Source organism: Lissotriton vulgaris, chromosome 8, assembly GCF_964263255.1.
Source record: "Lissotriton vulgaris chromosome 8, aLisVul1.2, whole genome shotgun sequence".
Classification (NCBI taxonomy): Eukaryota; Metazoa; Chordata; class Amphibia; order Caudata; family Salamandridae; genus Lissotriton; species Lissotriton vulgaris.
In genome coordinates, this window is record NC_141696.1 from 992796250 (window position 1) to 992810661 (window position 14412).

General features: G+C 45.6%; 1 protein-coding gene across 22 annotated transcripts in view; it reads right to left on the minus strand.

Moving 5' to 3' along the window:
• Positions 1-14412, minus strand: part of LMO7 (LIM domain 7) — a 501535-nt gene that overhangs the window by 89843 nt on the left and 397280 nt on the right. For all 22 annotated transcript variants that reach the window (XM_086934883.1, XM_086934880.1, XM_086934882.1 and 19 more), the window contains one exon: positions 11855-11997. In XM_086934883.1, the coding sequence (XP_086791009.1) occupies positions 11855-11997 (143 nt within the window). The remainder of the gene's footprint in view (positions 1-11854; positions 11998-14412) is intronic.

The window sequence follows — 14412 nt, forward strand, 5'->3', positions numbered from 1 at the left end:
CTCTCTCACTACCTCACTCTCTCTCTATTTCAATACCTCACTCTCTCTCTCTCACTACCTCACTCTCTCTCTCTGCTAATGCAATAGGTATCACATATGCAAAAAAAGCTAATGCCGATAGAAATGACAATGCCATTTATTTAGGGATACAAAAAAGATTAAAAAAAATAATGAGCAATACCAATAGCTCTACCTATAATATTGCCGAGACCATTGCATTGTAAATGCTTGTTTTAATTACTGCTTGCAACCCTGACTGATGCACTGAGGTGATCACGTCACTGCTGGTAATCTAGCATATAGTAGTTTCTAATGGAATCTTGTCTGATGTGGTCACTTTTACAGCACTAATATCAGTAGCTCTAGCTCGGTGCATGGGGTATAATAAGGTGGATTAGTGATGATGGGTCTTTATCAGAGAGAGAGAGGATATACAGGCTGAGCTCACAGAAAGGGATATTTGGTCAAGTTCTATGGGTGAGAGCAGCCTTCCCTTGTTGGTTCACTCTTGTTGAATGTTGCAAGAGAGAGTTGGTGAGACAACGGAGAAGGACGAGAGAAAGCACACCCTCGATTAGTCAGTGGCATAGTACATAACATTAGGCCATGGATGGAGGCAGGAATAGTGAGTGCTGGGTATCTATTAACTTATGCAAGATTTATATGTTTGCTAAGTTTCATGATAAATAAAAGAATGGGGGCTGGAGGGGGGCGTTTTGACATATGGTGCGCTCAAGGATGCCTGATGAGTCCAAGCCAGAGGTGTCACTGGTTTTTGGCTTATTCATTTCTCCGAACAGCACTGAAAGTTATTAAAGTTCTATAATATTCACTGTTGCAGGGATAGATACAGGAAAGTCAGAACATGGGGACAAAATGGGATGATAAAATTGGATGCCGCCTCATGGACCCTCAGTGGGTAAGTTCTTTAGAATATACGAAAGGAGTGTCCGGCAATCCATGTTTCAAGTATACCCAATGTAATTATTTGACACAGAAGTACTTACCACCAAAGTGTATTAGGAGAATATAAGTAGGAGCACTTTCATAGTGTCCACTCGGTAGTGAGCATGAAGTGGATTTTTATCATACGGGGTGGACCTGCCCTTTGATTGCCCCACACTGATTTGCTGTAGTGGCAGGGGTACTAGAAGTAATGGAAAAACAAACCGACCGACTTCATTTGTGTGCTTATTGGGATGACTACTAAGGTTGAAGCACACCAAATGAGTTTATCAATTTGTGGATCTGATGTTGATACTAGCTCAGGGATATTTGAACATGTCATGAAAGTCAGGAGCTGCATCAAGTTTAAGGGCATGGCTGCAGGACATTAAGGTTTGCACACAAGCAGAAGCGGATACACTGAAATGGCTGGCAGCTTAGGAGCATGGGAATGGGGCATGTGTCGAGTGGGATAGCAGAAGCACGTGTTATTGAAGTAGCAAAATATGGGTGACATACGGTTTTTGGACTGTGTAATGAAATTAGATGCATCAATTCTTCACTTCCTCTCTCAGATGATATTACGTGATTGGTCGGAATTAATCAGTCCACAAAAGTTCTTTTTTTCTTTTTATTGGAGATATGAATGTTTTCTGTATAGGACATGATGTAAATACTATGGATGTACTTTATACAATTCATGTTGTGTAATAACATCTACATGTCCAGAATTACTTGTTTAAGGGCTTCACTGTTTTTGTCTTTAGTATTATAATGCACATGCTTTAATACTTAACTACCCTATCCTTCCTTCCACTCAACACTCAAACTATCTATAAAGACCACATGACGGAAACACACTTTTCCAACCATAGCACTCATATGTAGTAGTGTGCTACGTGGCCACAAGTGCGCTTCTGTGTCTCGCCAGACATAAAACAAAAATAACAGTGAAGCACACAGCAAAATCTGTTGAATGGTTCTTTTTGGGAATATAATTCAAGTGACATATGTCTACAAAAACTCAGGTGTGCACCCTGTACAAAAGAAAGAGGAAAACAAACCAGACAAAAACAGAAGCAAAAAAACATTGTCACACAGTTGCCTGTAGCCAGCCACTAAGAAACGTTACCTCAAAATCAAGCCAAACATAGAAGATGCATTCATTTTTCACTATAAATAGTATTATTAAGGCCTACAACACTGTTCAGTTGATCTGCAATAGAATTGGTATGTATGGCTCTCAATTAGAGTCACTAACATGAATATCCGATTATAAATCTGGTTATTCGCAGCTATGATGGGACAATAAGAGGGAAACTAAAGTTGACTCCCCCTGTTATTTCGTTAAAGATCTCCAGGTTGCTGGGCTAACCCTGGGCGTAGTAGCGCTACGCGTAGCTACGCGAAGTGCACTTCGCACGCTACGCGTAGCTACGCGTAGCTACGCGAACTGCATAGTGCAGTAGGGAAAATGCTGTTCGCAATGATTGCACAGTGCCGAGCGGTCGTTTTCTGCCGCTCGAGTAGATTTGTACTAGAGCAGCAGCTTTCTCAACGCGGACTGGTAGCTTCTCATCGCAAGCGGTCGTGAGCATACGGGACCACTCGCAATGAGAAACCGGACCTCGCTGCATTGAGAATCTAACCGGGAGGTTTATTTTCCATGCTCGCGATCAGCAACTTGACGTTGAGGACCGTGAGTGAGCAAAAAATGCCTGCTATGCTACGCATTTTTGCACTGTGCTACGGGCAATTCACGTAGTGCGTAGTTGCGCAAACTACTCAAGCGTAGCGTGGTGTTCCACCCAGGGTTAGCTGGGACAGGGTGTTGGACATGTCCTTCTTAGGAGAACATCCCCAAAACATTTTGCTTTTTTCTACCTCCTAGTCCTGCCTACTCTGTTTGTGACCCTAGAACTCTGAACCTGTTCTCACTGTACTGCAGTGACAAGGTACGATCACCCTCCCCACACGGGGTAGGAGTGGGGTGCTCACAAGATTGGTTCAAGTGGCACCCACAAAAGTGCCCTATGAAAGTGTTACACCACATGCCCAGGGCGAGTATGGCATTAGCAAGTCAGGGGACATGGCACTGATTATGCCCTGTAGGACTCGCTGGCCTATTCTGTCTCCTACTCATTTTGGCCACGTCACAGGTAAGCTAACCCGGTGGGGGTCTCCCCTACCACTGGAGTGGCCCTAGGATATTGCCAGAGGGGTGAAGCTCGTGGTAGGCGAGTGGCTGGGTGGGGACCAGAGCGGGTTTGCTGCCTGAACAGGGGAGAAAACCTAGGTGTGATCCCCCTACTTCGGAGGTCAGTTCTCCTCTATGGGACACCTCCAGAGGCTGCTGAGGTCCTTTTGCGGCCATAGTGCTGGAGCCCTTGCCAACTGCGAGTGATGTGGGGAAGGGCATGCATTCTTCCTACATTCTGGAGAAAGCGGCATTTAGCTGAGGGGGTGAAAAGGACTGTGCACCTGTCATGACAAAAAGTGGGTGCGCTAGCACCATTGTTGTGCTGGGCCTGTGCCTGGACTGCTAATGCCAGTCGTCATGAGCCCTTGTACCAGTGATGTTTCTATACCCCTGCCACCAGCCTGCCAAGACGGGCCGCCAGTTGTCAGTGCAGGTACACCACGGGTGCCCTGTAAACCAAGGTCGCCGACCTGCCATGGCAAGTCAGTGTGCGGGCTGGTTCTCCTGTAGAGCCTTAGGGCTCTTTCCCACTGTACTGCAGTGTGAAAGTGCACGCACCTTCCAATACAGGTGTTCGCTGCCTAGGTAGGAAGACACACGAGGGTTCCCCTACCCATGAGGCTTGCACTTCCCGTAAGTTAGCATGGGGAAGGTGTCACTGGTATCTCAAGCTGCAATAAGGGATTGCAGTGGTGCAGCCACATGTTTCCTTTCGATGGATTCACTAGACTAAACCTGTTCCAATGGTAGTGGCGGGCTTGGCATATAATCAGTGGAAATGCCACTAATGGAAGGTGCACATTTTTATGCATCAAACATTTTGTGCCATGATATTTTGCACCGGTCAACAATGGAGGCTCACAGAGCATATCTGGGCATTCCCCAGTGACAGCCATAGACCATTGGGCATGCTGACCTCTGCCATTTGCGGGCCTAGGGTAATATATGGGGTGTAGAGATTGTGACACCTGGCCTCTGGGGCCGTATTACGGCCTGCATAAAGATATCAATCTGCATTCCGCTATCTCATGGCAGACAGGATGGAAATTTAAAGCACACATCTGAGGTTCAAAGAACTAACCTTTGAAACTTCCGCCAACTTCAAAGGCTCAATGGGGTATAGCTATCCAGTGCCACCCCACCATGAGGAAAGATCCGCTTGTGGGGATGCAGTACCAGAGAACCTGGTCTACAAGGTGCACATTGCCAGAAGACTGTTGTGCACATAGAGGATCAATGCATGTGGAAAGGACTGTGTGCCTTCCTCAACAGTGGCTGGCTTGGGCCAATGGCCTGCTGACGTGTGGCACCCTAAAGTGGGCTCCCAATGACCAGTTGTGTGGTCTCCTGTGCTCTCTGAGGTCTCAGGTAAAGCAAAGATCTGCTACGAGGGGCACCCACCATCTGCCGGTAACATCTGGAGAGCGGTGCCCTCTAAATGCACACATCGCCTGCTGAAAGCTGGGCAGCGTGGTGTGAGCTTGGAACTACAATATTGTGCCTGGAGTCAGGAGTGCCTAGTGCAGAGCTCAAGAAGTTTCCCGCATCTAGGGCGAAGTGGTTCCTGTACTATGGGGCCTCTGCACGCATAATCGTCTTAGTGGTGAGCGGATTCACCGGTTTCGGAATCCAACGTAGCCCGCTTAATCGACTGTGCAGAATTTCTCTCATCTGCCACACCGACTGCATGCTCATTGTGTGCGGTGTCAATTCACAGGTTGCAACCCTCAGATGTGGGGTGCCCAACCATTGCAGGCTCATTCTATCAAATGAGGCACGGCTGGATTTGCATCTGTCTGTGTGACCGGAACGTTCTGGTACAACCGACATCAAGGTGTGCCGGACCTAGTGCCTAATTTCCAGGGAGGTACAGAATCGCAAATCTACTTTGTTGAACCCAAAGTTTCTGGGGTGACTCATCAGGTCATGCACCAGACCCTTTGCCCAGATTGTCAGAATGAATGTAAGCATTTATAAAGTGCAACGTTCACTCCAAGGAGCATTTTGGCGCTGGCGGAAAGCATAGAAATCTGAGGTAAAGAACTTAGTAAGCACATGAGAGAGAAGGGATCAGATGAGAGATAGCACAGTATGATCTGGGGCAGTGAAGATCCAGGTTTTTAAGAGTGTTTACAACATAGGTTCAGACTGCGGCAGTCTCAGCTGAGTGGGAAAGCTATTCCAGGCTTTTTTTCCAAGGACTGCCATTGACCTTCCCCCTCTGGATGTCAGGTTAAAGGAGCAAGGGGGTGTGGGGGGCGGGGGGGAGGGGGGTGCTAGAAGGTTTTCAGAGGATGACCAGAAGATTCTGGACCTTAGATTTTTTGGTCCTATTGCCCCGATGGCCTAGGAGATGATTATTAAAAAATGTTAAAGAATCCTTTTACGTATGGGCAGTCAATACAGTGTTCTGAGGGCTGCTACAGAAGAGGACCCCCCCTAGGTAGTTTTAGTAGCAGCCGAGCTGCGGCGTTTTGGACTATTTGTAGTCTTTTCAGAACAGCCTTTTTTGCTCCTGCATAAAGGCTGTTGCAGTAATCTAGACCTGACAGGATTAGTGCTGCTGCGACTGTTTTCCTGGCAGTAACAGGAAGTAGATCTAGATATTTTTTGAGGGTTTTTATCAAGTGAAAGCGCTTGCCCGCCACAGATTGTCAGGGCACAACACAGATCATCATATAACCAACGGGGTGCCTCCTCATGCCGAGAGATTACCATGTGTGTTGTTCCCCATTCACTACTTGTTCCCTCACTGGCCCCATCATGGTGGACCAACTGCCATCCCCCATCTAGCCCTTTTGAAGACTTCGTGGTACCAGGTATGAGTGAGAGGAATTGACTCGGCTGGAGGGACGCTTCCGAGACGGTTTGGGAGCAGGTCAAGAGACTGTGTGACCCAACCTCCCCCCATGCTTCACAGAACTGGACTGGGGAAAAAAGGCCTTGGTGGACCCCTGTTTGTATTGAATTGTTGCTCTCAGCCAGTTTCTGCTTCGCAACTTGTTGGTGAACTTCCTGAGTGGCGCCAAGACCCCATTTGTTTACATCTACCTCTTGTTTATGCTTACTGTCTATCCCCAACTGCTTTTCGGGGACCCAGATGAGGTGTGACCTCAGTAATGAGTGCCCTTGTGTCTGGAGGGAGGGAATGGTAAACTTTCATCCGGGATGTCTGAGACATCAGGGGTGAATCAGAGGGTGGCGGGAGGTTTGGAGACACGGGTTCTGCAGTGTGTGACCTATGGACCTGATTTACATCAGTGGCTCCACATTAGGGTGTTGTGTGCGTATGTGAGTGCAAGTGCCCATATGGATTGGGCTGGTACCTGTCACATTGCATAGAAGTGTAAAGGGAGCTTGTGTGGCAGTGACAGTGTGTGAGCCGCCTGTGCTTCATGACACTGGTAGGTTTCTAAGTGGTTCTCATGCCAAAAGCACTTTACCGCTCAACATTGGATTTATCTGCGTGGCCTTCTGCTGCTAACAGTGTTATAATTCAGTTTATGTATATATTACTCATATCGTTGTAGCCCAGGGTACACCTGATAGCCGTGTGACATAGCATTATAAGGATTGTGAGGGGTGGACAATGTGTCATACAGCATAAGGGTGCTGTGGGGAGGGGGGGATTGGAATTGGACTTTTCCCATATGTGCAGATTATCGAGATCTGATGAATACGAACTGGGCCTAATACTGCCAGTAATATTGGCAAGTGTGATTCATGCCCAAGATTTCATGATATTCATATAGCATTATTTTAATGTGTGCGTTGAATATAAACAACATTTCTCATCAAGTATGGAGTCTCTCTCGTGTTGTGCAGAACATATATTGTGTATGCGTACTGTGCTCTTGCTTTACACATTGCTTTTGAAAGACACCGGACTGCTCAGTGCCAAGCTACCCAAGGGTGAGCATGGGTTGTACAGTGTGTGTAATCACCTGCCCTTGACGAGAGCAGTGCCGTCTCCCGGGCTGGGGATCCCTTCGGTCAACCAGACAGTGCCGGTTCCAACACTGGTCTCTCAGGCAGCTGGTCAGCGGAGCACTAGCTCTCTGCTCCAATGGACAGCAGAGAGCACACTTTAGGTGGGAAGGGTAGGCTGAGTGGATGGAGGGGATGGGTGGCAATAAACCAAGTGTTGCACAGGTCAAGCAGATGAGGAAAGAGAGGTCATGGTGTGTATGGCTCCACCATGACTCCTCTGCCCCGCACAGATGTTGAAAAGCAGGTTCAGAACAATCAACAGTTTACAGTCTACAGTCTACACATATAGAATAGTATACTACTTTCTATATTCAGGGTAGTTATGAAGGGCTCACCCATGACTAGCCTGGGAAATTTATAGTAATATAAATTCACATATAACCCTTCTGGAATGTACTAATACACATACAACACACAGTGGTCAGCAGCAGATTGCAGTTTCTACACGCTGCATAATGACGGCCTGTTGGACTTGGTCCTTTTTACAGGCTCATCCCTGAACTTTTTGCCTTCCTTCTGTATTTTTTCTGACATATTGTTGGTGATTTTAGGACTCTGTGCACTTTTTTACTGCTGTTCAGTGCTACAGTGCATATGCTCTCATTGTAAATTGTTGTAATGGATTAGTGACTCAATGATTGGCTTATTTTATTTACTTGTCAGACCCTAGTACAGTACACCATGTGTGCCCAGGGCCTGCAAATCAAATGCTGCTGGTGGGCTTGCAGCACTGGTTGTGCCACCCACAGAAGCAGCATGTAAAATATGGCTCAGGCCTGCCATTGCAGAGCCTGTGTGCAGTCTGGGACTGCTGTGTCAACTTGGCAAGTGCACACACTTGCCAGTCCCTAAACCTTCCCTTTTCTACATCTTAGTCACCCCTAAGGTAGGCCCACGGTACACCTGTGGGCAAAGTGCACTGTATGTGAAAGGTAGGTCATGCCCTAATGTGTGTGACATGTCCTGATAGTGAATTACAGCCAAGATCATTTTTTACTATTGCAAGGCTACCTGCTCCCATAGGCCAGAACGGACAGTTTGATTAGAACATCTTATAATCCTAACTGACACAGGGAACAAAGTAGAAATTCGAGTTTAGTATGCCTAAACTCAGAATGTTAAAATACATCTTTTAGTGAGGGTGATTTTTACATTCTGTGTTTGAAAATACCACTTCTAGAAAGAAGGTATTTTCTTGCCTAACCCTCCAGCATGTCTGTTAGGTTTGTGGATTCCATGTCTAGTTTGTGAGTGATAGGGGGCTGGAGAGGGCCTTGGCTCCAGCAGGCTGATGGGTCAGGGCTGGGCGGAATAGGACCTGCATTGAATAGAGAGTAGAGGGCGGAGATTTCCTTCAACTGACCGGAGCCCTCATAGAATAGAGAGTAGGAGGAAGAGATTTCCTTTCAGCTACCTGGGCCAGGTCTGCTCTCAAACAATGCTGGCACCACCCCCTGCCAGGACGCTGCACCCAGGAAGACAGAGCGGGCTTTGTCTGGGCACAGGCACCCTCTGCCTTCAGAGGACAAAGGATTTTGTAGTATAAATATTGGGGCCCAGACCCCAGAACTTTAGATCACTTCTGGGAATCAAGACGAACCTTTGCCAAGGAGAAGAACCAGAGAAGCTGACGGAAGATGACTGCCCTGTGCTGTTTGATGTTGGGGTTGGCCTACAGTTGTTACTTTATTACCAAGGAAAGGAGAAAAGGAACTTTGTGTGAACTTTTACTATCTTGAGGAAGATCTCCAAGGGCTTGTGACTGAGCTTGCCTCCTGTTCTGAAGTCTCAGGGACACAAAGACTTCACCACCAGCTCCCCCTGAATTCCCTTGCTGGGAACTCTGCTTGCAGTGAGGTGCCTGCTGTTTGGGCCCTCTGAGAGACTGCGTGTCGCTGGGAGCTAGAAGCGCGACGCAACGAGGAGAAGCGTGTTGCCACCACAGCAGTTGCTGTCACATCGCCGGGGAAGTGTGCCGCCGCTGCCGCAGATGTCACCGTTGCATCACCGGAGAAGCGTGTCGCAGGGCCTGTTGCGGCTCTAAAGTTCATCAATTTTGCCGCACGGCCATCGGGTGTGCATGCATTGCATCCACGTTGTCACATCGCTTCAAATACGACATTTTGTCACATCGCACCGGACTGTCGCATCGCAGCGCCATCCTGTCGCATTGTAACGGGAACGCAGTATGAAACCGACGCATCACCTCCTCTCCAGTAAGGAACCGACATCACCGCCCCTCCGCTGCAGTAAGGAACTGACGCATCACCTTCCCTACGACCCTTTTGTTTGTATTGCGTGACGCATCCAAGGTACTTTGAGAGTAAAGTGTTGCATTTACCATCTACATTGAGTTAAGCTAATTCTACCATTTTAAAGTCATTTTTGATACAGTATTGTGGATTTTTGTCGTTTGGTCTTGTTTTAAGTCTAGTAAAGATTACTTACTTTTCTAAACTGGTGTGGTGTCCATTTGTAGTATTTTCACTGTATTACTGTATGTGTTCACAAATTATTTACACACTGCCTCTGAGATAACCCTAGCTGCTCATGCCAAGCTACCAAGGGGGTGAGCAGGGGTTATTTTAGAAGTGTAGCCCCTTACCCGGACTAGAAGTAAGGGTTCCTATTTGGACAAAGGTGTAAACCATTGCCAACTAGAGACCCCCATTTCTAACACTCCCTTATACTGCTTAATCTCTTACACTCACAGAAGACAAATCTGCTAATGGTTTTGTCCATCACCCAGTACTGTGCCAACCCTTTAACCAGCCATTACCAATTGAACAGGCATGAATTAACTGTAGACCGCTTCCACATACTGCTGACCAATCAGCAGACTTTAATCTAGTCCACCACTGGAGGACGCACTAGCTATATACTATAACTGCTTCTTTGCATTGCGCAATGACAATCAGACGTGGGTGACGATAAGAACGAACATTGAACAAATCTCTCCATTCGTCTCTCCAACCATGCCTTCTGAGGGCAATAAACCTTTAAACAAAATAATGAAGAGGACCACTGAGAAGTGTGGCTCAATGGTTAGAGCGGCAGACCCTGATGCAGAGGTCTAGCCCGGGACCAGGGTTTAATTCCCCGCCTCGGCGGGTCTTGGTCTCAAAAATTCCACGGACCTGATAATTCTCGCCTCGGTGCCTATTCCAATCATGGAGTCCCACTCTGCAACTCTGGGCAATAGCTTGCTTAATCTCCACAACAGCCCCCACAACGCTAAGGATGCCTGGCCTCCACCTTGGGGGTGCCCAGGAGTGGACGCCTCACAGGGAAAGCCAGGATGGGTTCCACAGCGGTATTCGTACAAGCGCCTTGAGACCCTTGCGGGTGAGTAGTGCGCTATAAAAGTATCAATTTACAACCCTGCGCAGTAACTAGCTATGTTGACTATTATCATAAAGAATGGACCTAGAAAGCTTCTCGAAGCTGCCAGCTTAATGCAAATCAAACTGCGAGTTCAACTCAAACACCTCTCCATCCACCACACACTTAAGTGCTGCATTCCAAAAGACGATAAGCGCAACTCTGTTGTAATCAAACATGACATAGTAAAACTTCCCACAGTGAATCTAAAACAAAGACATCACCCTTCCCACCATATACCCTGCATGGCAGAGCATTCTGCTCATGCAGGCTAGCACTTAAAGGCCCCACACAGGATAGGTAAAAGCTATATAACAATACAATAAAATGACAGCTGGGTAACAGTGAATAACCGGTATGTTTTTCATCTTGGTTTCCTATGTATCATTATAGACAAATCGAGCTATACTCTTGTGTTTTTACTTGATATCACTCAGAACTACTCGGTGAAAAAGATCACTGTTATTCAATGTTACTCATATATAATTCTAGACATTAAAGCCTATCTTTAGTTTCCCTAACATACTTCTTTAATATCTCTCAAGAGGAGTGTACCAAATTTTCAGTCCAGCACGCATTTTACATTCACAACAGAGTTTTATTTTTAAAAAAATCGAAAGAAACATTAGAAAATTACACTAATTACGCATACAAGCTAAAAATGTATCCGCATTAGTACAGTGCTACTAAGCGCCACGTGATAAAGGAAACGAGCAGAGCTTTTGTCTGTGGCACCCAAAAATACAGTGCAATTTTGCCAGCAGGATTGGGAAACATGCAGAAAAAGCAATTAATTTGGAAAGTTTCGAATTCTACCTCTAGCGTGTTAGGTAGACTGGAACTCTTATAAATCTACAGATTATTTCCATCCAAGAAAAATATTCCACCTAACTCACTAAAAATACCTACAGCGTTAAACGACAAATAGCTTTTTCAAACGGCCACAAAAATACACTTTGCGCATTTCAAAAGGTTTCTCATTGAAATATACATTCTTAAAATACATGTTTTTAAATGAATGGTAGGAAATATATATATATTTGTTGTCTACAAATGAAAATACCCCTCTTTCAACCATTGTGACATGTATTTCATAAATTCACCTGTTCGATCTTTATCTTCGATAATAGATTCTTTGACAAAATGCCTCTCATTTCAGAAAGTAAATGTAAATTCCATTATCGAGTTAAATATGGCTTTCCATGTTCTTTCAGCTCTGAATAGTACTTTCGTGAGCAAAAACTAAGTCTAGCAGTAATATTATGCAATGCAGTCAGGCGGGACACAGGCTACATCCATCTGTCACAGTGAGCTACATGCAAGTAAAACCCCTCTTACCTTTCCTTCTGCATTTCCGAGAATGTTTTGGTCGATCTCTCCGACCTCTCAGACACTTTCTTCTCAATATCTTCCCGCTCTTCCTTCTTCTTTTGCAAGTCTGAGGTGAAGCTCTTCCGTCTGTTTTTCCATTTGGCGAGATCCTAAAGCAAGAGGCACAATGTCACTCACTGGCCCAGAGAGCTCACTTTCTCCAGCCCTCTGTGGAAGCCACAGGTGCTCAGAATATCCCAGGGCATCACGTTACACAGAGCACAGGACATGAATTCCGACCTGAATTCCAGCTGCTGTACTACTGTCTTTTTTCTTCAGAAGCATTTAATCCACTGCGCGCCTCCAAAGTACAGTCTGTCCAGTGTTGCCACTGCTTTACCTTGCCCTAGGAGCATTCTTTATTTATCGGGCAAAGCTTATTATACCCTAAAGGCACGCTTGAGAAATAACACGAACCCACCCGCATCAAAAACATGCATCTCAACAGCCAATTTACACTATCCACATCGTTGTAGGGAAACAGTCAACCGAGCTCTACTGACCTCTGGCACAATATGTATCCCAGACCACTCTTTATATCGATTAGTCTCCCCTCTAACCCGCCCCATACCCTCAAGCTGTGAAGTGGATTTTACGCAGATGCTCTGACTATGAAGCCTACCACTCTCAACATTACCACAAACAAGCCAAGATGAAGTCCACCTGTCAGATAGGAAATGCAATCACGCACAAAGCAGCATAGCTCTGTTGCAAAGGAAGCCTTCACCGTGAATGTAGTGATTGCATAGTTCAAAAAACAAACCTTGAAAGCGCCTCTGTACGATAACCTGGCAGATTGTCCTCACCTACTTTGCACTTTAAATTCAAAGTCTCTACTTAAACTGAAGTGCTTTTAAGATGCCAGCATGTCAAGGGAGTGGCATGGGGCATCACTGACTAAAAATGTGTAAGGACCATTCATCAGGATGCCCACATTGGGAGTAACCTGCCCCCAATGAGGACTATAGTCTCCTTCTTGTGGCACCTTTCATGTCTCACGCAATGACTACATGTTCTAGAAACATACCTCGCAGCAGGAAGGCACCTTAAAGGTAATTCATGTTTCCCACAACAAGGACTGACTGCCACCGCAGAACGAGGAAACGAGGTGTGTGATGCAATGAGCAGTAATCAACCTAGGCTGAGCCTGGCATGCTAAGGCACTATATGGTAAAGGAGATTTTTTGTTGCTTAGCGAGTGGCCGAGTGGGACCATCTTTAAAAAGAAGAGGAAGGTTAGAGAGATGGTTGGGAGGAACATTTTCTGTTGGGCAAAAGATGTCACTTGAAGGTGAGGAGGAATGTGGCAGACGAAAACGATTTTGAAAGCAAGTGGACTGCACTGTTCACTTATAACTGACTTTAAAAATAATTGAGAATGGAGAAAAAAATTGCTTAACTGCAAAGAAGAAAGCTATAATATCATGCATGCCAACCACTTGAGGTTCTCTGAAGGTGCCCACTTAGGAGAGGTGTGGTAAGCAGGGTATGCGCCACTCCCACACCACTCTGCAGTTCCAAAAATCTGGTTCTCTCACATTGAAGTAACTTTGTGTCAAGTTAGGACTCCAACCGTGACAGAGGAGATGAGGGGATCCAGGGAGGTTTCAAGACTAGCCACCTTGCATTAGTCTCTAGAGACAGCTGCACACTTGGTGTATAGTGCCCTGCTATGGCAGTGGGCAGGATCCACAGAGGTCATGCCTGGAACTATTTTTGACTCATGAAGAAGAACAAGAACATTCCATCCCTGATTTCAATAAGAGGGCAGTTACATATGGGAGGAAAAGACTACATTTGTTCAAAAAATGTTCCAATAGTTGACCAACTCAATATAATAGTGCACATTCTACTCAGTCTGTTTATATGCATCTTAGGTAGAATTTATAAACCTCTACGGCTCTGATCCTGTAAACTAGGTTTGCAGGGCTCTTGACCAATCCCCTTCATTCTCAACAGTATGAATTTAATTATGCTTTTGAATTTAGGTGCCTAACCTCAGCAGGTCATTACATCTCTCCACTATTAGTTTCTCGATCCACCAGTTGGCGAAATACTGAACAATGCAATAAAATTGCTGAAACATTGCTGCTTCTCTTTAAGACATAGGTTGTTCTGTGCTTATCTACTTCTGTGTTCTGCAACAAAAGGAGCACTCAGAGGAAATCGTCTATGTTGGTAATTTCCCCAGTTTCTTTGGATTTGGAGTCATGGATCCTAGAAAAACTATTTAGCTAAAACTTATTCCAGGTCCAGGAAGTAGATTTTTCACCTGCTTGTTTGAATTTTTTATAGTTCTTTTGGGGTCTACCCAAACATTTAGCAAAATGATCTGAGCATACAAGAGCTCACCCTGAAATATTAGAAGATTTCAAAAACTTTTAACACAGTTTGAAACTTTTATACACAATCCCCAAGAGGATCGGTGTGTATCTAAGTCAAATGGTAGGGCCTCAGCTATAATTGCCTGTGTGGACCAACCCTGTGGCTGACTGGTTTGTCTTTAATTTTTAATCTAAATGCAA